Source organism: Mirounga angustirostris, unplaced genomic scaffold (assembly GCF_029215605.1).
Source record: "Mirounga angustirostris isolate CCGP_5_RB_7025 unplaced genomic scaffold, mMirAng1.0.hap1 SCAF_14, whole genome shotgun sequence".
NCBI classification, from domain to species: Eukaryota; Metazoa; Chordata; class Mammalia; order Carnivora; family Phocidae; genus Mirounga; species Mirounga angustirostris.
The window spans coordinates 63,950,982-63,978,462 of record NW_026991722.1 but is presented as its reverse complement, the minus strand read 5'-3'; the positions used below and the strand labels follow the sequence as shown (position 1 = coordinate 63,978,462).

Here is a 27,481-nt window from a genome sequence, read left to right as displayed (position 1 = left end):
TCCCTCAGCCCACGGGTGGCACTGCCTAGGCCCCTGGGGAGCTGAATTCCCAGGCCTCCTCCTTCACTTGCTGCTTTTCTGTCTCTTCCTTACCTTCAATTGTAGCAGTAACTCGGCGCCTCCCTGAACACTGGCAACACTGGTGGGTGCAGAACTCTGCTACCCAGGGTGTCTCAGTGACCTGAGACGCATCTCCTTATAGTCAGGACGTGGGCACACTTGCTGGTTTCCATGCTCATTGCTTTGCATCTTATGTCTCTGGCCACATCCCTTGTTTATAGCCTTTACACAGTTAGAGTTGAGGTTCTGTTTTTTTCTTATTGATTTGCAAGAGTGCTTTAGAGATGAAGGGTGTCACTTTACTGCTGGTTGTCACAAAGACCTGATCCCAATGTGTCGATTGTCTTTTGGTTGTCTTTATATCTTTTTCTCCCACCTTCTATTATGGAAAATTGCAAATGCACGGAAGTAGAGGGGGCTAGTGTGATGCCTCCCCGTGTGCCCCTCACCAGCTTCTGCCGTGATGAGGTCAAGGTCTAGAAGAAAAGCCATTGCCTGTCTTTCGTCTGAAACACGCCCTGCATATGTTACTGTAAACGGTGTCACTTTAAAACCCAAACCAAAACACCATAACCACAGTCCGTGACGCTGTTTTGGCGGGGGATGTACAGAAATGCTTGGTTCTCACAAAGTTGAGCTGCTCTGTCTTTCCTTGGCAGTTTGTCCCACTGCTTTGAGGTTAAGAACAGCCTCCTCCCGCCCAGACACCCCAGGCCTGACACTGACTTCCGAGCAACACTGTGGTCCTGGCGGGGATGGACAGACCCGGACTCCGCCCTGTGTGAACTCCCCGGCCCAGGCCTCCTGCTCCAGCCTTGGCTCAGTGCCCATCCTTCTGGGCTGGCCAGAAGCTGTCCCTGCAGCTGCGGGCACTGTCTGACCACAGTAGGGGTGACAGGGTAAAGACGGGCCCCCGTGAGGCCTGGCCAGCCGTGCTGGGAGCAGGTCACCATGCTGGCAGCGTTCAGGGTGGGGGATGCGATGCCCTCCCAGGCGAAGTGGGCTTTGGAGCCAGCAGGCCAGGGTTCTGCTTCTGCTCACACCACTTCCCTATCCAGATGGGGGGCGGGGGCAGGATGAGGTTCGCCCAGTGGCCAGTCCTCTCTTCCCTCTTGGGGACAGCTGGCCGTGTGCCGACGGATGGCCGGCGAGGAGTCGGGACTGGAGCCCAGGCCTCCTGCCTGCCTCCCCCTGCCGGCCTGACCCTTGGGAAATTCCTCTAATTCCTCAACCCAGATTGGACTCGGGCCCCGTAATTTGATTTTCTGGAGCAGGGTTTGGCTGGACTCCTCGTGAGGAAGAATGTCTGGGTCAGCAGGAAGACGTCAAATGTGGGTTTAGGTTTCAGGGGAAGGCTCGGCATCTCCCCCTAGCTCCTCTGGTGGTGCCTTTGCTTTCCTGGTGGACCGAGTGTTAGCCACAGTTGTGCCCCAAAGTGCTCAGGGTCCACGCTCCCCCTGCCCAGCAGCATTTCAGAGCCTTGTTCTTATCTGCCCGCCCACCCACTCATCCACCCATCTCACTCTCCACCCACCCACCACCTTACACCCATTCACCTGCGCATCTGATTCTCCACCCACCCACTACCCACCTACTCATTCACCTGCCCCTCACTCTCCACCCACCCACCACCTTACACCCATTCACCTGCCCATCTGATTCTCCACCCACCCACTACCCACCTACTCATTCACCTGCCCTTCTGACTCTCCACCCACCCACCACCTTACACCCATTCACCTGCCCATCTGACTCTCCATCCACCTCTCTGTCCACCACCATCCTCTCGCACAACCACCTACTCACCCTCCTATCCACACGTCCATTAACTTGTTCATCCATTTCCCCATCCATCCAGCCTTCTGTCCTTCCATCCCTTCATCCATTCAGCAATCTGTCCACCTGGGATCACTTGTGGGATGTCCAGGCAAAGATAGGTTTACCCCAGGTTCACTGCCTTCATTCCTGCCTGGGGCCAGTGAGGCTGGCTCTGCATTCCATGTTCGTTCCTGGGAGGTCGGGCATGGTGAGCAGCCTGCACCAGGGACTGCAAAGCCAGCAGCTAGGGTCTGGATGAGGGTTGTGAGGGCTCTGGCTGATGGGCAGTGTGGGGCCCTTGCCAGGTGAATGGAAGCTGTGATGACACTGGCCAGAGAGGAAATTAAGGGTCAGCTGAGACCCTGCAAGCATGGTACTTCCCTGCTGGCCTTGGGCCCTCCCCAGGATAGGGCCCCTCCCTGATGCCCCTCTGGGGATGATGTCTTTACAGTCTCGTGGTCAATCTTAAAAAATCATGTACAGGGGCGCCTGGGTGGCTCAGTCCATTAAGCGTCTGCGTTTGGCTCAGGTCATGATCCCAGGATCCTGGGATCGAGCCCCATGTCTGCGGGGAGTCTGCTTCTCCCTCTCCCTCTGCCCCTCCCCCTGCTTGTGCTCTCTCTCTCAAATAAATAAATAAAATCTTAAAAAAAATTCATGTACAGTTTGCTTTCCATGTCATTACATATTTATTGTTTTAATATAAAAATAGCATTTTGAGTTATCATCAGAAAAGCCGCCCTCTGGAGTGCTGGCCCAGCTCACCTGTACCCACATGTGCTCCTGTGCACAGGCCGTATACCTCGGACCCAGGAAGGCCACCATGTCAGGGGAATAGGCTTAGGTCTTCCCTGCTTCCTAGATGCCGCCAGCCAGCAGCCTCCCTCTTGCATACCCCAGGGCTGCCCTCAAGGCCACCGAGGTGAGGAGGCTGTGGACTACAGGCCCAGCATCCCCACCCACATGCAGATAGAGGGGTGCACCGTCGGGCTGAGGCAGAGAGCATGGGCCCCAGACCCAGGGTCTCTGCTCTTTGTGGATGGTTACATGGTACTCTTCCTCCAAGCTGGCTGGCATTTGGGGGTGTCTCCTGGGAGACACACAGTCATTTAGCTCCAGCTGAGAGAACTGGGCAATGGGAAGGTCATTGTGGGGTTTGGCTACCTTCTCACTGCCTTAGATTTCTGGGCCCCTGCCAGAGCAAGTGGGCCCCCTCTACGGGGGAGTTCCTTGGAGCCCAGAGTTGGAACATGCTGGAGGGCCCAGGGCAGGGAAGCTGGAGGCTGGGGCTGTCCCCAGGGTCTGCAGCCCCAGCCTGGTCTGAAGGGGAGCCTGAGGTCAGTCAGGAACCCATGTCCTGGCACAAGGAAGGAGGAAGTCACCTCCTAGGTATGAGGCCCACAGATATCCTTTTTTTTTTTTAATGTTTTATTTATTTATTCATGAGAGTCAGAGAGAGAGAGAGGCAGAGGCAAAGGGAGAAGCAGGCTCCCCACCTAGCAGGGAGCCCAATGCGGGACTCGATCCCAGGACCCCAGGATCATGACCTGAGCCGAAGGCAGATGCTTAACCATCTGAGCCACCCAGGTGCCCCACGGCCCACAGATATCCTGATCACCACCTCCCAGGGCCTTGAGACCCATACTTCGACCAAGGGCTTGAGTGACCTGGCTCCACCCCCTGCCCCCCAAGGAGGAAGACCCCACCATGCTTGCCTGGGGCCACCAGCTTCAGTCCATCCATGCACAAGGCCTACTCTACTGTCTGAGTGGCACCAAGTGTGGGGCTGCGTGCATCTGTGGCCGGTACCCAGGTAGCAGTGGGTGTGCCCAGGAGGCTGTGTGCCCACAGCCATGGACATGCCATGCTCTTTGTCCCTTACTCCCCGCTGGCCAAAGAACGCAGTCTATACCTCACTTTCTTCATCCCCCCAAGCTCCTCCCCTCCCCCCATGATGGCCACCGCCTCTCCCAGCCCAACATACTGACTTCGCTGCCCCTCTGCTGGGTCACATTGCCCGTTTTATTTGCGTGACAGGTGCTGGGAAAATGAAACTTAGCTTCTGGGACCTATGCTGGCCTTTTGCTTCACTGGGCCTTGGTTTCCCCAGCTTCACAGTGGGCTGGGCTCCATGGTGTCTTCAACTCTATGTACACGCATGCCCCCCAACTCTGTCCCTGGCTCAGCTGGTACCGATGGCCAGGCCCAGCAGCGACCCCTCCTTTCTAGGGTTCAGTTCTTGCAGCTGGCCTTCCAAGGGTGCTGCCCACTGCTTTGTGTCTCTAAGCTCAAGCCCTGTGTTGTGCAGGGGCCCCAGGGCCAGCAGAGTCTGCCTCAGCCGGCTGGTGTGGGCTGGACCAGGAGGAGGCCCTGAGCACATGGCCTGCACCCCACCTGCTGGCCTGCTGCTATGTGCAGGTCTGGGCTCCATATACTTCCCCTGCTTCTTTTTGCTCATGAAGAACAAATATGCTGGGCAGCCAGGGAGCAAGCAGCGAGAAGAGTGCTGGTTTGTGGTTGCAGCTGCTGAGTCCCTGCCACCCCTACCCACCACCCTGGGGCCCTCAGGGGCAGCACTGGGCAGGGGCCCAGGCAGGCCTGACCCTCCCCACAGACTGGGCCTCAGACACCTGGGACCCTGCCCTCCACCTTCCCTCCAGATCCGGCGTGAGGCGCCTGGACCACTTCTGAGTGCAGAATCCCAACCAGGCTGTACTCAGTTTTTACTCTGTCATGTGGGTAGATAGCACCCTTGTTCCCAGCCAGCGTGGCTGTGAGTGGAGGCCTAACTGCTGGTCCGCAGGCTGGTGTCATCCCCTCACCTGCCCAGGTGTCCCGCCCACCTGGCGGCTGTGGAGCGGCTTCTCTCTCCCTGCCCACTGGTGCACCAGCTGTGTGGCTATGGCTGGGGGCCCTGCCTTCTCTGGGCCGGAGCACTGCCTCCGAGAGTTGGGCCTGTGCTGGCCCCATGAGGTTGGGATGAGCTGGCATGTGCTGTAGGTAGCAGAGGGCCTGGGATCTGAGAGGTGGTCACGCCAGCTCTTCCTACCCTTCCCTTCCCAGAGGGCTCTGGGACGCCCAGTCAGTGGTTCTGCTGAACCTGGCAGGAAGCAGGGGCTCCCAGCTCAGAGCCCCCACACTCCACAGGGAGGGAGCCGGCTGCTTCCAGCCAGCCTCGGATTAATGGCTTTTAATTTAGAATTTAATCAATGCAGCTTCTCTCTGGAGAGCTGGATGCTCTGGTCTGGGAATGAGTTGTATGATCTGTGAGTGGGGTGGGCATGGGGCCTATGATGGCCTCTCCAGGCCTCTGTCCTGGCCCCACCCTGACCTTGCTCTGCTTTGCCTGCAGCCTGCTGGCATCCTGGTCATGGAGGACTGCAACGTGCACTCGGCTGCCAGCATTCTGGCCTCGGTGAAAGAGCAGGAGGCCCGCTTTGAGCGACTGACGCGAGCCCTGGAGCAGGAGCGGCGCCATGTTGCCCTGCAGCTGGAGCGTGCCCAGCAGCCTGGCATGGGCAGTGGTGGTGTGGGCAGTGGGCAGCCCTTGCCAATGGCCTGGCAACAGCTGGTCCTGCAGGTAACACCCCAGTGACTCCAAATGGGTGAAAATGGCCAAGTAGGGAAACAATCAAGGAGCCTTGGACTACAAGCCAGTATTGAATGACTTATTGCAAGATATCCTGAGGCCTCTGAGGAGGGTAGGAGAGTGGGATCCCAAGGGGGCTGGAAGTTTCACTTCAGTGTGCAGGACGCCATGTGATGAATGGGCAGGACACAGCCCAACCCTCAGAATGGCACCCTCCACTCAAGTGAGTCCTCAGAGCCCAGGTAGCTGGGCAAGGTCTATTCTGGGCAACTCTGCAGTCACCCTGGTGACACTGAGGGTTTTACCCGCCCTGGAGTCTCCTTGCCGTGGTTTCCTCCTTCATCGTATGCATCAGTGAGGAAGCCTTCTAGAGGAAGGCTTGAGCAAGACCTCAGGCTCTGCCTACGTCTCAGAGGGTGACCTGGAGCCTCCATTTCTCCACCAGCCAATGCCCTTAAACTGGGCTCAGGCCCCTGCTCAGCCCCAAGAGGCGTGAAGCCCTGTCTCCTCTGTGGCCAGGCCCTAAGGCCTCTAAAGTCAGGAGTAAATGGCCTGGACCCCTCCCTCAGCCACTGTACCCCAGTGCCTGACTTATGGATGGGGCACAAGAGCACTTGGTTTATGGGATGGTAGGGGCAGAACAAGAAAACGTGGGAGGCCTGGAGTTTGGTGTGATTTTTCAGATCACAGTACTGACTGAGGCACAAGGCAGGGGATAGGCAGGGCAGAGCTGTCCCAGGAGCCAGGAGAAGGAGGGCCCTGGGTGGGACTCCACCCCACAGACCTCTCACTGTTGCACCTCCTCACTACCAGACCCAGAGGCCTAGGGGGCCACGGCCTACTGAGTCCCCAGGGTTCCTCACAGAGTGACCCTAGAGGGCCCTCCCAGTGGTGTTTGTTCTGTTTCTCTGACTCAGCTCCCACACTATAGCCCTCCTAAACCTGGCAGCCAGAGCTCCTCCCAGTATGTCCCCCAGCACATGCTCTTGTCACTGGGCCCCCACTCCAGGGAACCAGACATGCTGTTGGCAGCTTGGGGCCGCCTGCACCTCTGTGGCTGGAGAGGGAGCAGGTCTCGGGTGAGACTGACCCAGTTGGGCTAGCTTTGCCTAGCCAGGGCATGTGGGGCCTAGAAGCAGCAGTCCATGTCAGGTTGGGGAACTTGGCGAGTGACCTTTACCCCCAGAGCCTTGGTGGTCTCATCTGCCAGTGGGCAATCCATACGCACAACCCAGTATGGTATATAGTCTCCAGAGGGCCCAGACCCACCAGCAGCCCCTATCATTGGGAAGCTGTCTTTACAAGCCTTTGGTGCTGAGGTGGGCCAAGGAGCCAGTCCACAGGAGGCCAGGACTGAGGCAGGGTGGGTCTAGGTGCAAGAGCCACCCCCACCACCCCTTGGATCTCAGGCACCCCAGAGGGTGAGGGCTGCACCCCCCAGATGTGTTGGGGAGTGGAACAGCCCAGCTGGGCCACATGGGGACAGTGGCAGTCAGTGACCTCAAGGCCATCCTTCAGGCGCCAGGCCCTCTTTCTAGCCCTCCCAGGCTGGAAAGGGCTTTAGCCTCCAGCCCAGAGGGCCCTGCTGAGGGTCAGTGCCCCCACAGAAAGATGTTCCCATAGCCTGGAGCTGCCCTGGCCTCCTGGGGACTGTGGACTAAAGACCTCAGGCTATGACCTCTCCCCGCCCACTGTCCTCCTGGCCTGCCCTTGATTTTTCTGTCTCTTGGGAGGAGATGGTTTTCTCAGGGTGAGATCGGAGAGAACATGTGTTCTCAGGGCTGTGGCTGGACTGGCAGGGCTAATGGGACATTGGGGGAGGCGGGGCCACATCCGCTGGCCAGGCCTGGCAGCCCTGATGCCAAAACTGCTTCCCAGATTTGTCTCAGCAGGAGATACCTAGTGACCTACCTGCTGAGCCCCAGGGCTGCCTGGAGCTGATCCTCAAGGTCAGAGCTGGGGTCTGTGAAGCTCAGGGCCAGTGGCAAGGCAGGTCGCTGGGACTAAGGGGTTGAGAGGCCAGGGGCTACGGCTGTGCTCCCCAGGCTGCACCACTGTCCTGGCCACCTGCCTTTAATCCTCCAGCAGGAAGAGCTCCCCGCTGGAGACACCTGGCTGGAGCAGGGCCAGCCCTCAAGCAGTGGGTGTGTGTTTGTGCATGTGGTCGGGGGGACGCCTTTAGGGACCTGGCCAGCCCCGGGTTAGGCCAAGGTGGGTATGTGGCTGGGGCACTAGCAGCTGGTGAAATTTGGGAGAAGGCAGAAGCAGCTGAAATGTAAGTTCCTTCGGGGCAGTGGTCCAGCCCTCCTACTGCTGCTTCTATTCCAGGTGGCTCCCTGTGGAACTGCCATGGATGGAAGGTACAGGGGGCCAGTGGTCAGGGCAACTCACCCCTGTGCAGGTGGGGAAACAGAGGCTCAGAGGGACATGCAGTGGACACCCAGAGTGCTTGAGCATGCTGGCTGCATAGCCTATGTACATGGCATGTCCAGGAAGAAGGGTAGCCCCTGGGGATGGCTGGATTTTCTGAGCGGGGTCTGGGGCAAAGCAGGAGGGGCACAGGAAGCCCAGGCCTTGCCCTTCTGTCTTGCCAGACCCATGGAACCTCCTTGCACCAGCCCTTGCCCTTATTCATCTCAGAGCCTAGTTTCCTTATTCGGGATACACGAGCCATTGGCTTGCCTTTGTGGGGTATGACCCAAAAGGGCCCCAGCCCAGCCCAGCCCTTCTGGGTCTGCGTTTCCATCCAGCACAGCCAGACTCTCCAGGGTGTGGCTGTACCTTCATGTCATGCCTGGTTTGGAGAAGTCCTGATTAACCAGGCACTGTGATACCACTCCCCTCACCCCCCAACCACTTCCCAGTGGATCAAAAGCATGGAGGAGAGAGAGTCTGAGGCCCTCTTGGCCTCGGGAGCTTTCACCCAGGGTCACCCAACTGCTGAGTACCCCCGCACACACCATTTGATCTGCTCTGACACCCCTAAGAGGGTAGGGGAAACCCTGGGCCTCTGTGTCTTGATGGGGAGAACCCAAGACAAAGTGGATCAGTGCCAGGTCCATTTGGCAGGCCCCGACTGAGCTCTATGAAGGCACATACTTGGGGGGCTGTGCTGGGGTTTGGGCAAGGGCCTGGGGCCAGATCAGGGACATCTGAGAGACTTTGTCATGCTGACATCGCTATAACTACTGTCTGATCAGTCCTCATTTTACAGCAGGGGGAAACATTGGGGTCAGGATAGCAGCCTGTGCCAAAGAGGATGGCCGCACTGGCCCCAGCTCTGCCAGAACTCAGTTTCCCTAACTACAGGGGGAGGGGCCTGTGAGTTCTTTTACTGGAGGCAGAATGAGGCCCGGGAAGCAGGACTCGGCCAAAGTCACTAGGCGGGAAAATGTCACCCCCGCAGGGGAAGTGGAGGGACGGGGAGGCCAGGCCAGGCCGGCCGCTCGGGAGTTAAGGGGCGACCCCAGCCCCGCCCTGATAGCGGCAGCAGAGCCCCGCGCGCGGGGGGGGGGGGGGGGGGGGCGGGACCTCGCCCCGCCCCACCGGCCCCCGCCCCGCCCCGCCTGGGCGCGGCCCCGCTCCATTGGCTGCTCGCCGTGACCGCCGCCAGGTCCGCCCCCGCGGGGAGCGAGTCCGCCGAGCCCGAGCCCGAGCGGCCGAGGCGCCGGAGCCGAGCCCGGTTCAGCTGCCGCCGCCGCCGCCGCCGCCGCCACCGCCGCCGCCGTCCTTACCGGCCCGCGCCCCCACCACCCACGAGCCCGGCCCGATGCCGGCCGAACTCAGACAGGTTGGAGGGAACTTGGTCTTATGCGTGGGGGCACCGTCCCGGGGGCCCGGCGGCGGAGGGCGGGGCGCCGGCCTTCCCGGGAGGACCCGCTTTTGTTCCGCGGAGCCGCCGGCCGGAGAAGACTATTGTCTGCGCTTTGGGCCAGCGCGTTCGGCCCCGGGGCGGGCGGGGCGGCGGAGTGAGCGCGCCGCCCGGGGGGGTGTGCAAGGCGCGGGGCGGGGCCGCGGGGTTTCTGGGGACCGGGCGCCAGGCCCCGGGCGGGGCGACTCGGCGCGGGGAAGCGAGGCCGGGATCGGGGTGGGTGCACCCCAGGGCAGCGCCCAGGACAGGTGCCTGGGGTGGGGGTGGTTGGTGAGGTCCTTCCTGAGCAGCCCCTCTATGCGGGAGGGATGCGGAGTCCGGAGAGGGCAGCCGGGCTAGGCCTCCAGCTCCCTGGGGGGCTCGGTGGGCCTCCCCTCCCCTCCCCTCCGCACTCTTAGCGCGGGCTCCGACTCTGGGGACCTGCGAGGAGCTTCCGGAGCTTTAATGGAAGCCCTGTCTGCCGCGGCAGCACACGTGAGGGGAGGGGTGGAGGAGGGCCCTGCCCACGTGCGGAGGCAGGAGCGGGGGTCTCCGAGGAAAACCCGGGGAGTCAGCCTCCCAGTGCTGGGAGGGAGCGGGAGGGAGGCATGTGGGCAGCCAGCACCTCCTGCTTACAGGGTTTGCGGTCCAGTAACAGGCAGGGAAACTGAGGCCAACTGGAGGAGCAACTGCCCCAGGCCCCTTGTCATTGGGGGCCGGGTCACACCTGCCTCTCCCTGGCAGCTGGGTTTCTGCCTGCTGTATGGTATGGCCCCTAGGGTCAGGCCGCTGACCATCCCAGAGATGTAAGGGTCAGCTGGGGGGAGTTGGGGCTGCTGTGTAGCTGATAAATGTGGGCTGGGCTTGGAGAAACTGGGGTGAGTGACAGCCAGCCCTGCTATCCCCCACAACCTTGCTTCCCCAGTCTGTGGGCACCCACTGCCCCTTGGTCTCTTGGCCACTCAGTGTGGACTGCAGGCCCTGGCAGGCGGCTTCTGCTCTGGAGGGGTGAGCTCCCCATCTGCCTGGGCTGGGCAGAGCCTCTGGGCATCAAGAGAGGGCATCTGTGGTGGCCAAGGGCTTGCTCTGTGGAGAGAGATGCCAGCCTGGATTGTCTTGGACTCTTATCAGGGATGGCTGTGCTCGGTGGAGGGGATAGGGGAACACGTTCATTCCTTCACTCCTCCCTCCCTCCCTCCCTCCCTCCATTCATTCATTCAGTGCTAGCTGTCTTGTGCCCTCTTCGGGCCAGGACTGGGAATTGTGGGAGCCAGGTGTGGGATCCTACCTTAACCCATTCTCTGTGTGTACGGTGGGACCATGGGCAGGGTGGGGCACCTGTCTCGAGGCTTGCTCTTCACGATATGTACCATGGGTGCTCATCTGTGAAGTGCGGTTGGTGACATAGATCCATGCCTCTGGGACTCCAGTCCAGCCCCCCTCCCCCATTAAGACTTGGCTTGTTTCCCCGGCCCCTCTCTCTGCCATTCCCACATGTACCTCAGAGGTGGTTGTGGGCTTTTGCCCCGGTGGCGGCCCCTCTGTATGTTGGCCCACATCTTGTATTCTACTCCCCACGTCCCTTAGATCTGGCCATGAAGGTGGGACTGGCACTATCCTGCTTGTCCTTTGGCCTTGATATCCTGGGTGCTTTCTGTTTCCATATGAGGAAGCCAAGCCCTGGATGTGTGACAGGGCCTAGGGGACCCTCTTGAGAGCAGTGGTGGCTGGCTGTGTTTACCTTTCTGAGGACTGGCCACTCTGGCCCCGGGGGCTTGGAGTCTTGGGCCAGGCCCCTTCCACAAGTTCAAGGGAGCTCCTGGGAAACCCCAGGTTTGGACAGCAGCCCCACTCTGGGCCAGGCCTGTAGACCATGACCAGGTGGACCATGGATGGGAGCGCCGGGGGACAGTTTGGGCCCTGGAGGTAGGCTATGGGAGGCAGGTCAGTGGTCCCAGGAAGAGGGGCAAGAATGAAGCTAGGGCTGGGGATGGGTAACAAGATACAGTTGACAGGATTTGGCAAGATTTGGGATGTGAAGGGCTGGGGGTTTTGTGTCCAGGCTGGTGCTCATGTCTGGAGTGCCGGGGGGACCTGAGTTGTAGGGCCAGGGGTCTCTGGGGTGTGCTGCCCTGGATAGGTGGACATGTGGCCCTAGAGCAGGGTCTCAAGGTCAGATGAGGATGTAGGCACCCCGGTCAGCTGCCTCTGTTGAGTGCCAACTATGTGCTGGTCATCAGGCTTTGGTTCCCCACTCTGCTGCCAGCTCTGAGAGCCCCCGGAGTGGGTGGTTGAATGGGTGTCCAGGCAGTCTGGACACAGGGGTGGGAGACAGGAGGAGGTGATGGGGATGTGTCAGCATGTGCAAGTCCCTCTGGGGGCAGTGCGCACTGTGTCTGGGGGCTGTTAGGACAACATGCAGATTGACGCGCTTGGGCCTGGGGGCCAGGCTGGGTGCTTACACACACATACACACACACGTCTGTGCACATGTCCCTGTTGGAAGCACCAGGTACACGCACGCATGTCCAGGTCCTCATCTGCATGTGTGCCCAGGCGTGTGTAACGGGGGCCAGGCCTTCCTGTGATCATCGGCTGACTCCCGCTCCCGCCTGCCCGCCAGCCTGGGTGAAGTCATCGCCTGTTTTTAGCTCTCTGAGGTCATTTGCCAGTGGGGGCTCTTGGGGCCTCAGGATCCCACTACTAGGCTGCCTGGGCTGGGTGTTAGTGGGTGATGCTGCAGGGTTGCCAGGCCTTGTGGGGTGGAGGGTTCCTGGCTCTTCTGCAGCCCCATCCCTTTGTTCCCTCTACTGCACTGTGTCAGACCCTCATCACAGGCTAGAGTGAGAATAAACTGAGTCAGAGTAGCATTGAGGTCTGAGGTATGCTTACTCCTTCTCCCTCCTCACACCCACCCCCTAACTAGGGAGTTGGAGGCTCTTCTCTGAGAGTGTTCACGTATGCAGATCTACTCAGGGGCCGTGTCCTCCTGGCCAGGCTCTGGTCCCCTCTTGTCGGTCCTGCTCCTCGCACCTCCCCTCCACTTGCAGCCACCAGGGTGTGGCCCTAGGCCCCTCTGTGCCTGGACCCCAGGGCCCAGCCGAGAGAACTCAGCGCCTGACACACATTTGCTCCCATAGTTGCCAAATACAGCTGGGGTCGCCGAGGTGCCGGCAGTGACAGGCTTTCCCTGAGTCTTCTGCTCCGGAACCATCCCAGCTCCCAGCACCCTCAGAGAAGGGTCCAGGCCACCGTGCCTGGCAGCCCAGCTGCATGTCCCCGTTCAGGGTCTCAGTTTACTCCTCTTTCTCAGGGAACATCGTTCTTCCTTCCTGGCCAGGTCCCCACCAGGCATTCCACCTACAACCCCAAACTGAGTGGCAGCCAAGGCTGTGGCCCACAAGGGGTGAGGTATCACTAAAAGGCCTTGCAGAACTGTCTTCCCTGGGGATGCCTGAAATTCCCTGTCAATGGTTTGTGAAGTCCTGGTTAAGCCTCTCCCTTCTGTCAGGCCTCAGTTTCCCTTTTTATAAAATCACATATTGTTGTCCTCTGCTTCTGGGGGCAGAGTCTGCATTCTGTGACTTCCTTCCTGTGTCACCAGAGCCCAGGGGATACACCTGTCCTAACATGGAGCAGGCCCCTCTCTGGACCCCTGAAGACTTTGCGGGGGCCTAGAATCTCAGCACTATGTGCAATTGGGGGCTTAAGCATTTTGTCAGGATAGGACCCCGACCTGAGGAGACTTCACACCCTGAGGACCTCAGGAGGCAGGCCGTTGGGCAGCTCTGGGCACCTAGGCTTGCATACCTCCCAGGCTCAGGGCCAGGAGCAGAGTAGGGCTCTGGGGGCAGGCAGATAGGGGTGTGGCCTTCCTTGGGCCTCAGCTTCGTTTCTGTGTAGGGCCTCAGAGGCCTGGGGCCCACACAGGGGACCCATTCCTCAAGGCACAGCATCTGGGCCACAGAGCAGGGCCTGTCCTCCTGCTGACCTGGCCCCGCTGCCCAGGAATGTGCTCCTGCTCGCTTGCCCGCTGCAGCTTGGGTTTCAGCCCCTACCCATCCTGCCAGATGCTAATCCTAGGATATTGGTGTGGTGCGGGGACCCATGCGGTCAGAGGCCCAGGGGTGGATGGACTTTGGCTCTTGGACCCCTTTGCTAGTCAGCAGAGTCAGTTCAGCTCTGCTATGGACTGGCCTGTCCTCTTTGAGCCTCCGTTTCCCCACTGGCAAGTCTGGCCATAGGCTTATGGGCCTTAAAAGGGCTTCTGTCCAGAGCTATCTTGCCTGGAATTCCACCATGGTTATCCCCTGCAGGGATGAAGGCAAGGGGAGCTGCAGGTTGGGGAGACCTGGGGGGAGGTATATGGGGAGGGGACACCAGGTTCCTGTCAAGGACTAACTGGGCACACCTGGCCTGAATTCACTATCTCTGGGCTCTGATAAAACACCCAGCATCTCACTGGGGAGCACCAAACACTGGCCCAAATGAGGTAGGGCCAGGCTGTGCCCACTCAATACCCTAGGAGTGTCCAGGCCGGAAGGAGCAAGGGTATTTTGGGCATTCTGAGAACTGAGTATTTCTGTCCTGCGAGGGCGTCTAGCTGGCCTTGGGAACAGTGGGGGCCTGGGTATGGCCCTGGGGAGTCTGTGAGCAGTGCTGAAACTGCTCCCCCAAGGCCTCTGCACTCAAGGTTTCTTGGGTGGGGCAGGGAGGAGGCCCAGGACATGGGAGGGCCCAGCCAGGGGTTGTGACCCATGTCAAGAGTTCGACCTGCAGGTCCCACCAATCTCCTTGGGCCACCAGGAGCCTGTAGCAACCAGGCCTTGCAGCTCAGATGGGGCTGCCCAAGACTGCATCACTGGGGACAGGGGCTTTATCTGCCAGCTCAGTCCCAGGAGGCGCCAGGATTGGGGGAGGTCAACCCCCAGAGGTCCGCATGGGATAGGGCAACAGGGCCAGTAAGCCCCATGGCGTTCAGAGGCAGGAGCGGGCTGCTGTCTTCACCAGCTGGGGCTTGCAGGCCCTGGGGTCCATGGGCTCCAGGGGTGGGAAGAAGGCTGTCCTGGCCTTGGGGCCAGCACAAACCTCTACACTCCAGGACCAGGCAAACTATGGGTCCTCCCACTGACACCCATTCCCCCCGCTTGCCCAGGAGCAGAGCCCGGGCAGCCAGGCCTCACTGGCCACAATGCCAGAGGCGCCCGAGGTGCTGGAGGAGACAGTGACAGTAGAGGAGGACCCTGGCACGCCCACCTCCCACGTGTCCATTGTCACATCAGAAGACGGCACTACCCGGCGCACTGAGACCAAGGTATGGCCAGGCTCCGGCAGTGGGCAAGTAGGCTGTGTAGCCACGGTTGTTCCACGTACAGAGTGGCCTCCCAGGGGCCACCTGTTGGTCGGGGGCAAGACCGAGGACACCCTGGCCCTACTGGGCCAGTGTCTGGGCCTCTCAGGCTGCCTAGCCCGCCCACTGGCCACCCACTTCCCCACCAGGTCACGAAGACGGTCAAGACGGTGACCACGAGAACAGTGCGCCAGGTGCCCGTAGGCCCAGATGGCCTCCCCCTGCTGGACGGCGGCCCCCCACTAGGCCCCTTCACAGACGGCCCTCTGGACCGGCACTTCCTGTTGCGCGGGGGTGGTCCGGCAGCCACGCTTTCCCGCGCCTACCTCAGCAGCGGGGGCAGCTTTACCGACGGCCCTGAGCCCCGTGATGTCCCCAGCTACGGCAGTCTCTCCCGTGGGCTGGGTGTGCGGCCCGCACGTGGCCCCCTTGGCCCAGGCCCTGTCGATGGCTGCTTCACACTGCCTGGCCGACGTGAGGCCTTCCCTGCAGGCCCTGAGCCTGTGCCACCAGCCGGTCGCTCCCAGCCCGAGCGCTTCCAGGCAGAGCCATACGGCTTAGAGGATGACACCCGCAGCCTGGCTGCCGATGACGAGGGTGGCCCGGAGCTGGAGCCTGACTATGGCACTGCCACAAGGAGGAGGCCTGAGTGTGGACGTGGCCTTCGTACCAGGTGAGTACCCTGAGCCTGGCAGCTGCCTCCGGGAAGTCTGCCTTCCACTGCCCCACAGGAAGTCTAGCTGCTGGGGCTAAGTTAGTTATGCACGTTAGTTTGAATTGGCCTCAATTCAAGGACAGCAACAAGGGAAGCTTCTGGGATGGTGGAAGTCACACTGGGCACCCTCCCTGTGGGTCTGGGGCATTAGGGAAGTTGGTGACAGTGCCCAACACCTGCTACCCCTGCTCCAGCCAGCCGGCCATGAAGATAGGAGCACAAGAGGCTCAGAGCGTTTCCTCTGAGTTTGAGGCTCCAGCCTTTCTCCAGGCCTCAATTGCCCCTGTGTACAGAAGCAACCAGAAACTAGGTTATCTAGCTCTTCCCAGCATAGACTCTGCCTCTGTCACCTTTGCCCTCAAGTTTTTCTATCTGTAGAGTGAGAACATGATCACAGCCTTGGTATGGATTATGCTGTGTGACCTCAGGCAAGACATCTGACCCCTCCTAGCCTCAATCCCTGCCCTAGGAAGTAGGTTTGATGGTGACAACCCACAAGGACATCTTGTACTCCGGGGGACCAGTGACCTGAATGCCCCTCATACGGTCCCACCAGGATGGCTGTGTGCAGGGAGGGTCACCTCCTGCCCCCACATCCTGGCAGAGCCCACTTGGCCGAGATGGGCCTCATGGGAGGGCAGGACCTCAGTCACAGACAGATGTTTCATAGAAACGCATTTAGCTCAGAATTGGGGAATGCTGCATGGTGATGGGAGTGAGTGAGCTCCCGTCTTAGGGAGATCTAAGCCCTGATAACCATTGGCTGTTGTTAGGCCATGTCACTGGCTGTGAGTCAGTTGTTGCTGGCCTGGGGTGTGACTCTCAGCAGGTACTTGGGGTCCAGTACCAGTGCTGTAGGCCTGTCCCCACCCTTCAAGGGTTCATGGTCCCCTGGAGAAAATAACGGTGGGGTAGCTCCCGAGCAGTGCCGAGATGTTTCTGCGCCCTGCCTGTCTGCACAGGGCCTACGAGGATGTGGCAGATGATGGCGGTGAGCTGATGGAGGAGCGGCCCCCGTTTCCGGCTGCGACAGCCCCTCTGGCCCAGCCAGAACGGGGCAGCCTAGGCAGCCTGGACCGAGTGGTCCGACGGTCGCCCTCAGTCGACAGCGCCCGTAAGGAGCCGCGTTGGCGGGACCCCGAGCTGCCAGAGGTCCTGGCCATGCTGCGACACCCCGTGGACCCTGTGAAAGCCAACGCAGCCGCCTACCTGCAACACCTGTGCTTTGAGAACGAGGGCGTCAAGCGCCGCGTGCGGCAGCTGCGGGGCCTGCCTCTGCTCGTGGCTCTGCTGGACCACCCGAGGGCGGAGGTGCGGCGGCGGGCCTGCGGGGCGCTGCGTAACCTCTCCTACGGCCGAGACACGGACAACAAGGCTGCCATCCGGGACTGTGGCGGTGTGCCTGCCCTCGTGCGCCTGCTGCGGGCTGCCCGGGACAATGAGGTCCGAGAGCTCGTCACAGGTGAGTGACACCTGGCTCCCCCTCGTCCGTCAGGGAGAGGAGAGTGAGACTTGGCCAGGGAAAGACTCCCCCCACCCCCCGCTGCCACCACCATCTGCCCGTTTAGTCAGGAGGTCCAGTTGCTGGGGGTAGGCATTAGGCTGAGACTGAGAGGTCCCCAGCCTCTCTACCTCTGGACTTTGTTGCCTCTCAGGCAGGCCCCCTTTCCACCTGCCCGCATGTCCCCATACTCCTCCAGGTCCAGCCTCCTGGTCCCACCCTCCAATGGGGCCCGGTGCTGGGGGATTGTGCCTTATGGGCCCCAATTGGCCAGGTAGGGTCATGTGACCACCTTTAGGTGGCGCCAGTGAGGCAGTAGTGCCATCCCCCACGTGGCTAAGAAGGGATGGGGAAGAGAAGGCACCTGCTTGTCCAGCCACAGGCCCCCTGCCACCCCCCCCCCACGTGGCTAAGAAGGGATGGGGAAGAGAAGGCACCTGCTTGTCCAGCCACAGGCCCCCTGCCACCACCCCCCACGTGGCTAAGGAGGGATGGGGAAGAGAAGGCACCTGCTTGTCCAGCCACAGGCCCCCTGCCACCCCCCCCCACGTGGCTAAGGAGGGATGGGGAAGAGAAGGCACCTGCTTGTCCAGCCACAGGCCCCCTGCCACCACCCCCCCACGTGGCTAAGGAGGGATGGGGAAGAGAAGGCACCTGCTTGTCCAGCCACAGGCCCCCTGCCACCACCCCCCCATGTGGCTAAGAAGGGATGGGGAAGAGAAGGCACCTGCTTGTCCAGCCACAGGCCCCCTGCCACCACCACCCCCACGTGGCTAAGGAGGGATGGGGAAGAGAAGGCACCTGCTTGTCCAGCCACAGGCCCCCAGCCAGCCCTTTCCTGTGTCACAGCCCCTCCCAGCTGGTAGCTACTGTTGGGTGCCTGTGCACATCTTGCCTGGGCCAAGGTGGGCACCCAGGACCTCTCACGGCTTTTGTCACTTCCTGCTTTCTGGTCTGATCGGGGCATGTCCTGAGCGAGGTCACATGGGGAGGTCAGAAGGTTGCTGCCTGTGTGGTGAGCACCGGCTGGTTGATGACGCCCTGCAGGCACACTGTGGAACCTGTCATCCTACGAGCCCCTGAAGATGGTCATCATTGACCACGGCCTGCAGACGCTGACCCACGAGGTCATTGTGCCCCACTCGGGCTGGGAGCGCGAGCCCAACGAGGATTCCAAGCCAAGAGATGCCGAGTGGACAACGGTCTTCAAGAACACATCGGGCTGCTTGAGGTGTGGGTGGGGGCTGGGCTCGGGCACTGTCTGTGCAGCCACCCAGGACTGTTCCCGGCCGAGGAGGCAGGAGCCAGGCACCAGAGCCTGTACGCACACCTGCGAATGTCCTCATGTCTGGTATAACATGGAAGACAATTAGCCACCCAAGTTTTAGGAGCTTGGGACACAGCCATGTCACAGTTCCTGCCCAAGTCCTGAGAATGGGGCCTGATGGGGCTGTACTCGGCCCCAAGGGCAGCCTCTGGACAAGGTCTGCCACCCTCTCACGTTAGGACCCCATGTCTCCAGCCCTGCTCAGCTTCAACCCACTCTTCCATCACTGTAACAGCCAGGGTAGGGGGAGCCGGGACCCTCATTTCCGTCTGCCTCAGAGGCCTCGTTCCATGTCCTCGTGACCTCTGCCCTAACCCTCCCACCCTGGGAATCACTAGAGTCCCCACACGTGGTCCAGGGTCCCCATGGTCCTGTCTATCCATCAGGACATAGCCCCGTGGCCCTATGCGGTCCTCACCTCAGGGTAAGGTGGAACCCAGAACTGTCACTGTGCGTGGATTCAGGACTCTGGACCCACTTCTCTCCCCTCCCAATTCCGCTGGGTATCCGAGAAGGCCCCCTGCCACACCCAGATGCCAGGCCAGGGCTCCCTCCTAGGGTCTCAGGGGTCGAGACACTGTCGGTAGCCCTAACGGTGGTGTCAGAGCCGGTTTTACAGATGAAGACAAAACCCCAAGGCTGGGGTGGGGGGGGGCTGGGAAGTTCCCATGGGAGCCAGGGTTCACAGGGCTCGCTCTTGGCCCCCCAGGAACGTGAGTTCGGATGGTGCAGAGGCCCGGCGGCGGCTCCGGGAATGCGAAGGGCTGGTAGACGCCCTGCTGCACGCCCTGCAGTCAGCTGTGGGCAGGAAGGACACGGACAACAAGGTGGGGGGCCCCAGCAGGTCCCAGTGGGGTGCATGTTCACAACCTCCTGCAAAGGGTCGGGGACATGGAGCAGGAACTGGGCCCAGGGGGCCCTGAACCATTTGGGCAGCACAGGAGAAGTAGGCATATGCATTCTGGGGCAGTGCCCTGCCCACCGGCCACCCCGTAGTGGCCACAGTGAAGTCCCAGACAAGGTCCTACACGCTGTGTGTTCTCCACCTTTTTCCTTCCTCAGCCTCTCCCTGGGAGTTCTCACCCCCGGGGGCTCCCTAGCTTAGGCCTCCCCATCTTTGCACCCCCAGTTCCTTCTGTGCGCACTGGCTGCGGCCAGGCGTCCCGGGGAGGGGTGGCAGTCTCCGTGCCCACCGGGTGCTGCTCCACCATCTCTCCTCTCCCCACAGTCAGTGGAGAACTGTGTGTGTATCATGCGGAACCTGTCCTACCACGTGCACAAGGAGGTGCCTGGGGCCGACAGGTACCAGGAGGCTGAGCCGGGGCCCCCGGGCGGTGCTGCGGGCTCCCAGCGCCGGAGGAGGGATGACGCTGGCTGTTTCGGTGGCAAGAAGGCCAAAGGTGTGTGGGAGGGACTGGGATATTACACTCTAGGACTCTCCCTGCCACCCCAGGCTGAAGGGTCTCCATACCCACGGCTGTCACGGAAGCTGGAGAGACCACCTGGTCAGCTCCTGATGGGCAGGTGGCGAAGCAGGGAGCCAAGGAGGGTGTACCCAGCCTGCTGGGTCGTCCGGTTGACGGGGCAGCCTTCCTTCATCTGCGCTCTGGGGCCCCTGGGGGAGGGCAGGAGTGAACCTACGTGGTGTCCCTGGTGCCGCCTGGACTGTCTCTCAGCTCCGGGAAGGGTTCTTTGGGCCCGTGTTTGGAAAGCTCTGAAGACGATGCTGCCTCCTGGCGTTCACAGAGCACCTGGAGACTTTGAGATGCCCCGGAGGCAGCACCCCACCCTGCCTTGGTGCCATCCCGCCTGGCATTTGCTGGGTGCAGGTTCCAGGATCTACATTCTCTGGCACCTGCTGGGTGACGTCTGTGCACTGCCTCCCCCCCCCCCCCCCCCCGCTCCCCATGTGCACCTGTTCTGACCCCAGGCCTCCCCTCTCTTGTTCCAATTCTGGGCACTCAGCCCTCCACAGTGATCAGGGTGGGGTTCCACGACCCATCTATTCAACCCAGGGTACACAGTGGGAAGTCGAGGCCTCCCGGGAGGGCGTGCGGGGAAGGAGGGGGTGCTGCCCACTGAGGCTCGTCTCCTCTCTCCTGTGCTTCCTCCGGCCGCCCAGAGGAGTGGTTCCATCAAGGTGAGTCCCTATTTGTCCTGCTGTCCAGGCCCGGTGGGGGCAGTGGGCACCGGGGAGGTGCCGCCCACCCTTATTGTCGAGGCAGTACTCTCCATGACGACCACAGGGTGATCTAGCCCCAGGGCCCTGCCCCATCTCCAGTCCCTTTCCCGGGCAGCCATCTCCATGACAACTGTGTGGACATGACAACGGCAGGAATGTCAGCCCTGGACTCATTGGGAGGCCAACGGGCTGTTCTCTGTAACCTCAGACTCCGCTGCCGGGCCTGGAGCTGGAGCTGGGAGAATCAAGGGGGGGCAGGGTCTGGGTGTATTTGTCCCCTCAGGCACCAGGGAGCAAAGTCTGCCCCTGGGAATGCAGCAATGTGTGGCTTAAAGGGACCACACAAAGGCCCCGTGAGGCTGGGCAGAACAGGGAGCCCAGATCATCAGAGCTCTGCTGCCTTTCAGAGAAGAAGCTCCCTCGTCTGAGATGAGGGTGACTGGCAGCTAGTGAGCTCACTCACAGAGCGGTGCGGGCTGAGGCTGACAAGTGCTAGGTGGGGCTGCTCTAGGGGCTCAGCCTGTGGGTGGTGGTCTCTCCTAGCCAGCAGAGCCTGGGACCAGGTCCTGACCCCAGACAGGCATTTCCCCGTGGCTGGGACTCTTGGCCCCAGCCCTGCTTTACTGTGCAACCGGGCAGGTCTTGTCCTTGGCAGCCCCCAGCTTCTCTGTACCTCCCTGTCATCATCCAGCCTGGGCTCCTGGCTCCTAGTAGCTGCAGGGAGGCTGTTGGGTGGTTAGCAGTGCTGCTCCCGGCACCTAACAGATCAGTCCTGGTTGCTGGGGGCAAAGCTGGGACATCCCCAGGCCCCAGTGCAACCACTGCCCTTCCCAGGGCCTCCTGGTACCCAGTCCTGGACTTGGGGGTGCTCTTGGGCCTTGGGCAGGAAAGTGCCATGTCCACCCTCCTGGCGCATACCTGCCCCGTGCAGGGCCGGCTTCACCTCCGTCTATTCTCTGTTCCAGGGAAGAAGGATGGTGAGATGGACCGGAACTTTGACACACTGGACCTGCCCAAACGAACTGAGGCTGCCAAAGGTGAGTGGGTGGAGGCAGAGTTCATCCCAGGCCCACGCAGGTGGCCAAGCTTTGTGCTACCAAGCAGGCGTGGAGGGCCTTGGGGAGCCAATGGAGAAACAGCGCACAGGTGTGGGGCTCCCCAGAAGGCTGTCCAGTCCCTGGGTACCTGCTGTGGGTTCAGAATCAGGGCCAGTTGCATGGGTCACTCCAGGCAGGGCAGGAGACAGAGGCACAGAGAGGCCAGGCATTTGCAAGGTCACACAGCATGCAGAAGACTAGAGGAGATAGAGTGAGGCCTTCAGTGAAGGACAGAGACCAGCTAGGCAGGACCTCCAGTATCCTCTGAGGAGCTCACATTCACTCCCGGGGGTCTGGGAGCTGAGGTGTGCAGTCAGATCTAGTCTGGAGGCTGATAGTGCAGGGGGCAGAGTGGTTTGTCCTTCTCGTCCCCTGTGTCTGTTGGAGTCCTACTGTGTGCTGGCGCTGTTCTGTACAGGGAATTGAGCCTGAGCCCCAGGCCACGGCCCACCCTGCAAGCCCAGATGCCTCCAAGCAGGGTGGAAGACCCCAGCCATGGGAGGCCTAGGGGAAAACATCACACACAGACCGATGCCTGCGGATGCCTTTAGGGGGAATACCCTGAGTGGGGGACATGCTTGGAGCATCTGCGGAACAGGAAGCCCAGCAGAGCTGAAGTGAAGGGATGATGAGGCATGAGGAATGGGGAGGGGGTGATAAAACATGGGGTGGGAGGACAGGGGAGAGGGAGTAATGTCTGGGTACAGGCCTCAATTGATGGGGGACCAGGAATGGTTGAGCAGGGTGCAGACTGAGAAGGCAGACCCTGTGGCTAGGGGCGTGCACTGGTAACAGCCTAAGTTACATGAGAGAGAACAGGGTCCTGTTCCGGCTAGGGCTCCTCCCCCTAGTTGCACAGCCTGTCTACCCAGGAGGGCTGGCCCTGTTGTTAGGGAGTTTGAGTCCTGTTGCTAGGGGAGCAGCCCTGGTTGCCACCTCCCCCCCTACCCCAGGCCTTCTGGATGCTCTGGCTGCCAGGCAGGTCCAATACCATTTCTTTGGCAGCAGGGTCAAGGGAACAACAACCTCACTTAGACCCACTGCCTCCTCACTGAACCTCTGTTCTTCCATGAAACGGGACTGCTTTCTCCCTCGGGTGGCTCATAACGGGTGGATATGTGTTGATGTTAAATTTTCCCTGACTGCACCACACCCATCTCTGGCCCCAGCTGACTCTTGCCCTGGGGGCATTGATGGGAGGAGGGGGGAGAGGGGGTAATGGAGGGGGCCTGGGTGACTGTGGGCGGTGGGTGCTCTGTGCCCAGGCTTTGAGCTGCTGTATCAGCCCGAGGTGGTACGTCTCTACCTCTCCCTCCTCACGGAGAGCCGGAACTTTAACACCCTGGAGGCTGCCGCTGGCGCCCTGCAGAACCTCAGCGCTGGCAACTGGATGGTGAGAGGCCGAATCTGGCAGGGAGGGGACAGACAGAATCCTGGGTACCCTGTTGGTGCTGGCCTCTGCCTTTGCCCAGGCTGGGAGGGTGGGGACCACACGGGACACAGTGCTTCCCCAGGGTCCGGGAGGTTCGCGGCACAAAGGATGCCAGCTGGAGGTGGCGTTGAGTTGCTTGGGTAGGGCTTTGTCTTGCCAGGGAGGAGGGTCCAGCCAGAGGGAACAGGCAGCTCAGGTAGCAGAGTGTCGAGGCGTGTGGGCGGGACCCAGTGTGCTGAGCACACTCCCCGCTCCATTGCCACAGTGGGCCACCTACATCCGTGCCACGGTGCGCAAGGAGCGTGGCCTTCCGGTGCTCGTGGAGCTGCTGCAGTCCGAGACTGACAAGGTGGTGCGTGCTGTCGCCATCGCCCTGCGCAACCTCTCCCTGGACCGGCGCAACAAGGACCTCATTGGTGAGGATGCGGGTGGGGCAGAGCCGGGATGCAGAACCCCGTGGGCTGCTCTGGGGTCCCACCAGCAGGGGCTGGGGGCCGGCAGGGTGGGGAGGAGTTCAGGGGCCCAGCCCTGCCCCTATCATTCCATCCCTGAGCAGTCTCAAGGCCTAGGCCCTAGACACGGTGGGTGACTTTGCAGCTTGCCGGGGCTCTCCTGGTGGATCCCGCTCCCTCCCGCTGGGCTGGGCAGAGGCGTGCCCTGACAACTAACTCCTGCCCTTCAGGGAGCTATGCCATGGCCGAGCTGGTGCGGAACGTGCGCAATGCGCAGGCTCCGGCGCGACCGGGTGCCCGCCTGGAGGAGGACACCGTGGTGGCCGTGCTCAACACCATCCACGAGATCGTGTCCGACAGCCTGGACAATGCGCGCTCACTACTCCAGGCCCAAGGCGTTCCAGCGCTGGTGGCCCTCGTCGCTGCCAGGTGGGTGAGAGTGCAGCCGGGGGCGGGCGGGGCCTGGGGGGCGGGGCTAGTGCTGATCCCGCCCTGTGCCTGGCCGCAGCCAATCGGTACGCGAAGCGAAGGCCGCCTCCCACGTGCTGCAGACTGTGTGGAGCTACAAGGAGCTGCGTGGCGCCCTGCAGAAGGATGGCTGGACCAAGGCACGCTTCCAGGTGCGGCCTGCCTGGCCTTTCTTTTCCTCTTTCACTTTTCCAGGCTAGGTCCCCCACGGGAATGCCCCTGACCCCACACCCTGTTTTGTGCCCCCCCCCACCTCCACCCCTAGTCAGCCGCTGCTACCGCTAAGGGACCCAGAGGAGCACCGAGTCCCGGAGGCTTTGACGACAGCACGCTGCCACTGGTGGACAAGAGCCTTGGTGAATACGGGGTCGGGGCGTGGAAACCTATCTCTGAGGTATAAGAGATGCTCCTCCACCTAGGTGCATTGATGGTGACAAGGCAGGTGAGGGGTAGGGGGGCCCCTTTCCTGGCTTGCAGCCTCCTACAACCTCTACACCCATGGTGTCCACATTGATGTTAAGTGGGGGTGGGGGGGTGTCAATGGCAGAGGACTGGCAGAATGGTGCAAAGATGTTAAAAGATGTTAGCAACAAAGCGTACCCGGGTCAACGGAGGCCAGCCCTGCTGTGGGTTTGTCTGTCCTGGTATCCCCACTGGTTCTTGCAACCAGCCAGCCACCTGGCTTATACCTTGCAGATGGCGAGAAACCAGGCAGCCGGGACGTGATCCCCATGGAGGCACTTGGCCCAGGTGAGTGCAGATACAGGGCTGCTTGTTTCCTGTGGGGGGGGGGCGGGGGCGGGGATGGTGCTGAAATGGGCCAGGTGGTTTTGCCTTGTGTGTTTGGTGCTGGGAAAGCCTTCCAAGGAGGTGCTGGTTGGAAAAGAGAATTTGGTTTAGGGGTGCTGCTGAGGGGGGTGGGCAACCAGGGAGGGGTCAGTGCCCAGCCACAGTCTCTGGTCTGCCAGCCCAAGGGGGCTGGAGGGTTCTGAGCCACCATGGTGGGAGGGGCCACGAGAAGACCTGGCCTAGGCCTCCAGCACAGTGCTGGGGCAGGGCAGGTGGGGGTATCTCCCAATGAACCCTGTCCCAGGGGCCCCCTGTGTCTGGGCTGAGGGAGAGATCTGCTCCTGCAATGCCTGCCCCTCAGAGTTCCCCTCATGTCCCCACCCCAAGACGGATACTCCACTGTGGACCGGAGGGAGCGGAGGGCTCGAGGCAATGACCCTGCAGGGGAGGCCTCTGAGAAGGAACCGTTGAAAGTAAGTGGCTGTGGGCAGGTGCCTAGGGAGGTGCCTAGGGCATGCCTGAGAGGGGCCCTGGCAAGGTGCTGAGTTTAGGCTGGCCGGTCCACCTGGGGTGGGGCTCGCCTGCAGGGCAGCTGGGCTGGGAGATGGAGCCTGGGGCCTGGCCCCCCAGCCTTGGGAAGTTTATCGTCGGAGTCGGTCTGTGGGTGCAGGTGGTTTGAAGCTCACAGCCACTGGGAGAGAGGGGGCATGGGACAGAGGGCACTGCCCAGAACAATGCACAAGGGCCAGGGGAGTCTGAGTACAAGTGTCTTCACCCTTCTCTGCCTGCATATGTGTGTGTTTGGGGGCAGGGATGGGCCCACTGTTTTCCTGCCTCCAGGGTGGTACCTGCCAACCTGCTCTGTGACCATCCCTGGCTTTGGGCACAGGCCTGTGTGTGTCCACGCGTCCGTGTGCATCTTTGTGAGCCACACTAGCTCAGCTTCCCCATCGTGTGCACCCCGGCTCTGGCCTCACCCACTGAGTAGCCCAGCCCCCACCCATCAGCGCTGACTAACCTGCTCTGTTCTGCCTCTAACGCCCTCCTGCACACTGCCTGTCCGCTGCAGCCCGACCCCGGCAGGAAGGTTCCTCCTGGGCCCAGCAGGCCCGCGGTCAGGCTGGTGGACGCCGTGGGGGACGCTAAGCCTCAGCCCGTTGACTCCTGGGTCTAGCTTGCATGCCTGGTACGTTCTCTCTCGTCTGGTTTTTCATTCAGCTGTTTCCTGTCCTCTGGGAAGGGGCTTCTTGTTAATCTCTGCTGGCTGCATGTTCTGTCCCTTGGTGCTCCCTGGTGGGACTCTGGCTTCCAGCTCAGCAGGCTCAAATGTCCATCTTAGGGATAGGCTGAGGTCTGAGATGGACATGCCCCTATGGGCCTGCAGTCCCGGCTCAGGCACTGTGTCATCGGGGCCCAGAGCAAATGGGGCCAGAGTAGGGATGGGCCCCCCACATTTAAATGCCCCAAGCACAGTGCCCCCCGAACGACCAGCAAGTCGGATTGGCCCTGATGCTGAGATTCTCGGGGTCAGCCTCTGCCACCTCCAGTAGCTGCCTTGGTCCACACTTTCGTTGGCCTAGTCTGTGGAGGGGTCCGCCAGACCCCGGGCTGCCCTGCTTAACCTTCCCCTCTCCCTCTGTAGGTCTCCGGCCCAGCCATTTGTTCTTAGGGACCTGATCGTGGGAAGAAGGGAACTCCAGGGCCGGCCCTCCCAGACAGACCCTGCTGTGGAGCTTGGAGCCCCCTGGCGGCCGGGGTTGGCAGCGCTTCTCGCCGGGGAGCCAGGGCCGGACATTCTGGACACACTTCCCTTCCCGCCCCTCGCTCCCTCCCTCCTAACTCCCTAGGCTGAGTTAGCTGTTTACTGACATGGTGCTGTGTGCGAGTGAGAGAGAGAGAGAGAGAGAGAGAGAGAGAGAAAGCCAGTGGAGCTGCCAGAGTGGGGCCCAGGGAAGCGGCAGGAAGGGCACCTGGCTTTGCTTTGGGGCTGGTGGTATAGAAGAGTGTGCTCTTGTGTGTGCGGGGCCCCAGAGGAGCCTACAGCAGGGAAGGGAGGAGAGGGGCTCAGAGAAGGAGTTTGACTCTGGAAGGTAGAGGGGATCCGCTGGGCGCTGAGTCCCACCCTGCATGGCCCGTGGCAGGGGGTGGGGGCACGGACTGGCCCATGCGTGCAGAGAGGCTTTGGAGGCAGCAAGATGGGGGTCAGGCTGTGCTTGCCCCCACCCTGCCCTCGGCTACATGGAACCCCAGTGCAGCAGGAGCCTTCCCTGAGCGACTCTGGCCTGGCCGTGGCTACCAGACCCTGTCTGCTGGAGTCCGGAGTCACCCCTCTGGGACTGACCTTCGGCAGCAGCGGGGGACGCTGCCTAGTGCCTGCTGTTTGTGACTTAAAAACCGAAGAAAAACACTGACAAAAAGCATTAAAAACAAAACCAAAATAAGACTGTATTGGTAAACACCTAAATTTTTGTAAGAAAACTTAAAAATTAAAAAAAGCAACAAAGGAAACTTCCTATTTTCTGCAGCTCAGATCCTTTGCCACCAGCTGCTCGCTCTTCCCTGCTTGCCAGGTGGGGCATGGGTGGAGGTGGCCCCCGGGTGTCCATGTGCTCTGTCCAGAGGGGGCTCAGCTCCCAGGCTGCAGGGGTGTTTCTGCACATGTCCCAGGCTCACTGCGATCCCCTTTCTGCACACACACACAGGAGAGGGCTTGCTTTGGGGTGGTTAGCTAGGCCCTGATTCCCACGGTGGTGTCGTGGCCAGAGGTCAGTCTGCACACAGGTGGGCTCAGTCAGGATTGGGGGGGGCAGGGGTGGGATCCCTGGAGAGCCTCTGAGGTAGCTAGGGGGCC

At 61.2% G+C, this 27,481-nt stretch overlaps 1 protein-coding gene across 10 annotated transcripts in view; it reads left to right on the top strand.

Moving 5' to 3' along the window:
* The window catches only part of ARVCF (ARVCF delta catenin family member), a 50,838-nt gene extending 23,700 nt beyond the window's left edge, over positions 1-27,138 (top strand). For 2 of the 10 annotated variants that reach the window (XM_045887131.3, XM_054510392.2), the window contains exons 3-20: positions 5,231-5,458; positions 14,473-14,631; positions 14,817-15,340; positions 16,345-16,844; positions 17,931-18,114; positions 18,920-19,037; positions 19,439-19,610; positions 20,333-20,350; positions 21,358-21,429; positions 22,755-22,882; positions 23,187-23,337; positions 23,604-23,802; positions 23,882-23,993; positions 24,107-24,197; positions 24,538-24,591; positions 25,018-25,103; positions 25,700-25,816; positions 26,273-27,138. In XM_045887131.3, coding sequence (XP_045743087.1) covers positions 5,249-5,458; positions 14,473-14,631; positions 14,817-15,340; positions 16,345-16,844; positions 17,931-18,114; positions 18,920-19,037; positions 19,439-19,610; positions 20,333-20,350; positions 21,358-21,429; positions 22,755-22,882; positions 23,187-23,337; positions 23,604-23,802; positions 23,882-23,993; positions 24,107-24,197; positions 24,538-24,591; positions 25,018-25,103; positions 25,700-25,804 — 2,883 coding nt within the window. In that variant the 5' untranslated portion in view covers positions 5,231-5,248 and the 3' untranslated portion in view covers positions 25,805-25,816; positions 26,273-27,138. Of the gene's footprint in view, positions 1-5,230; positions 5,459-9,097; positions 9,258-14,472; positions 14,632-14,816; positions 15,341-16,344; positions 16,845-17,930; positions 18,115-18,919; positions 19,038-19,438; positions 19,611-20,332; positions 20,351-21,357; positions 21,430-22,754; positions 22,883-23,186; positions 23,338-23,603; positions 23,803-23,881; positions 23,994-24,106; positions 24,198-24,537; positions 24,592-24,991; positions 25,104-25,699; positions 25,817-26,272 lie in introns of those variants that run through there. The other 8 variants (XM_054510393.2, XM_064578025.1, XM_064578028.1 and 5 more) reach the window with 8 other exon arrangements.
* The last annotated feature ends 343 nt before the right edge of the window (positions 27,139-27,481 follow it).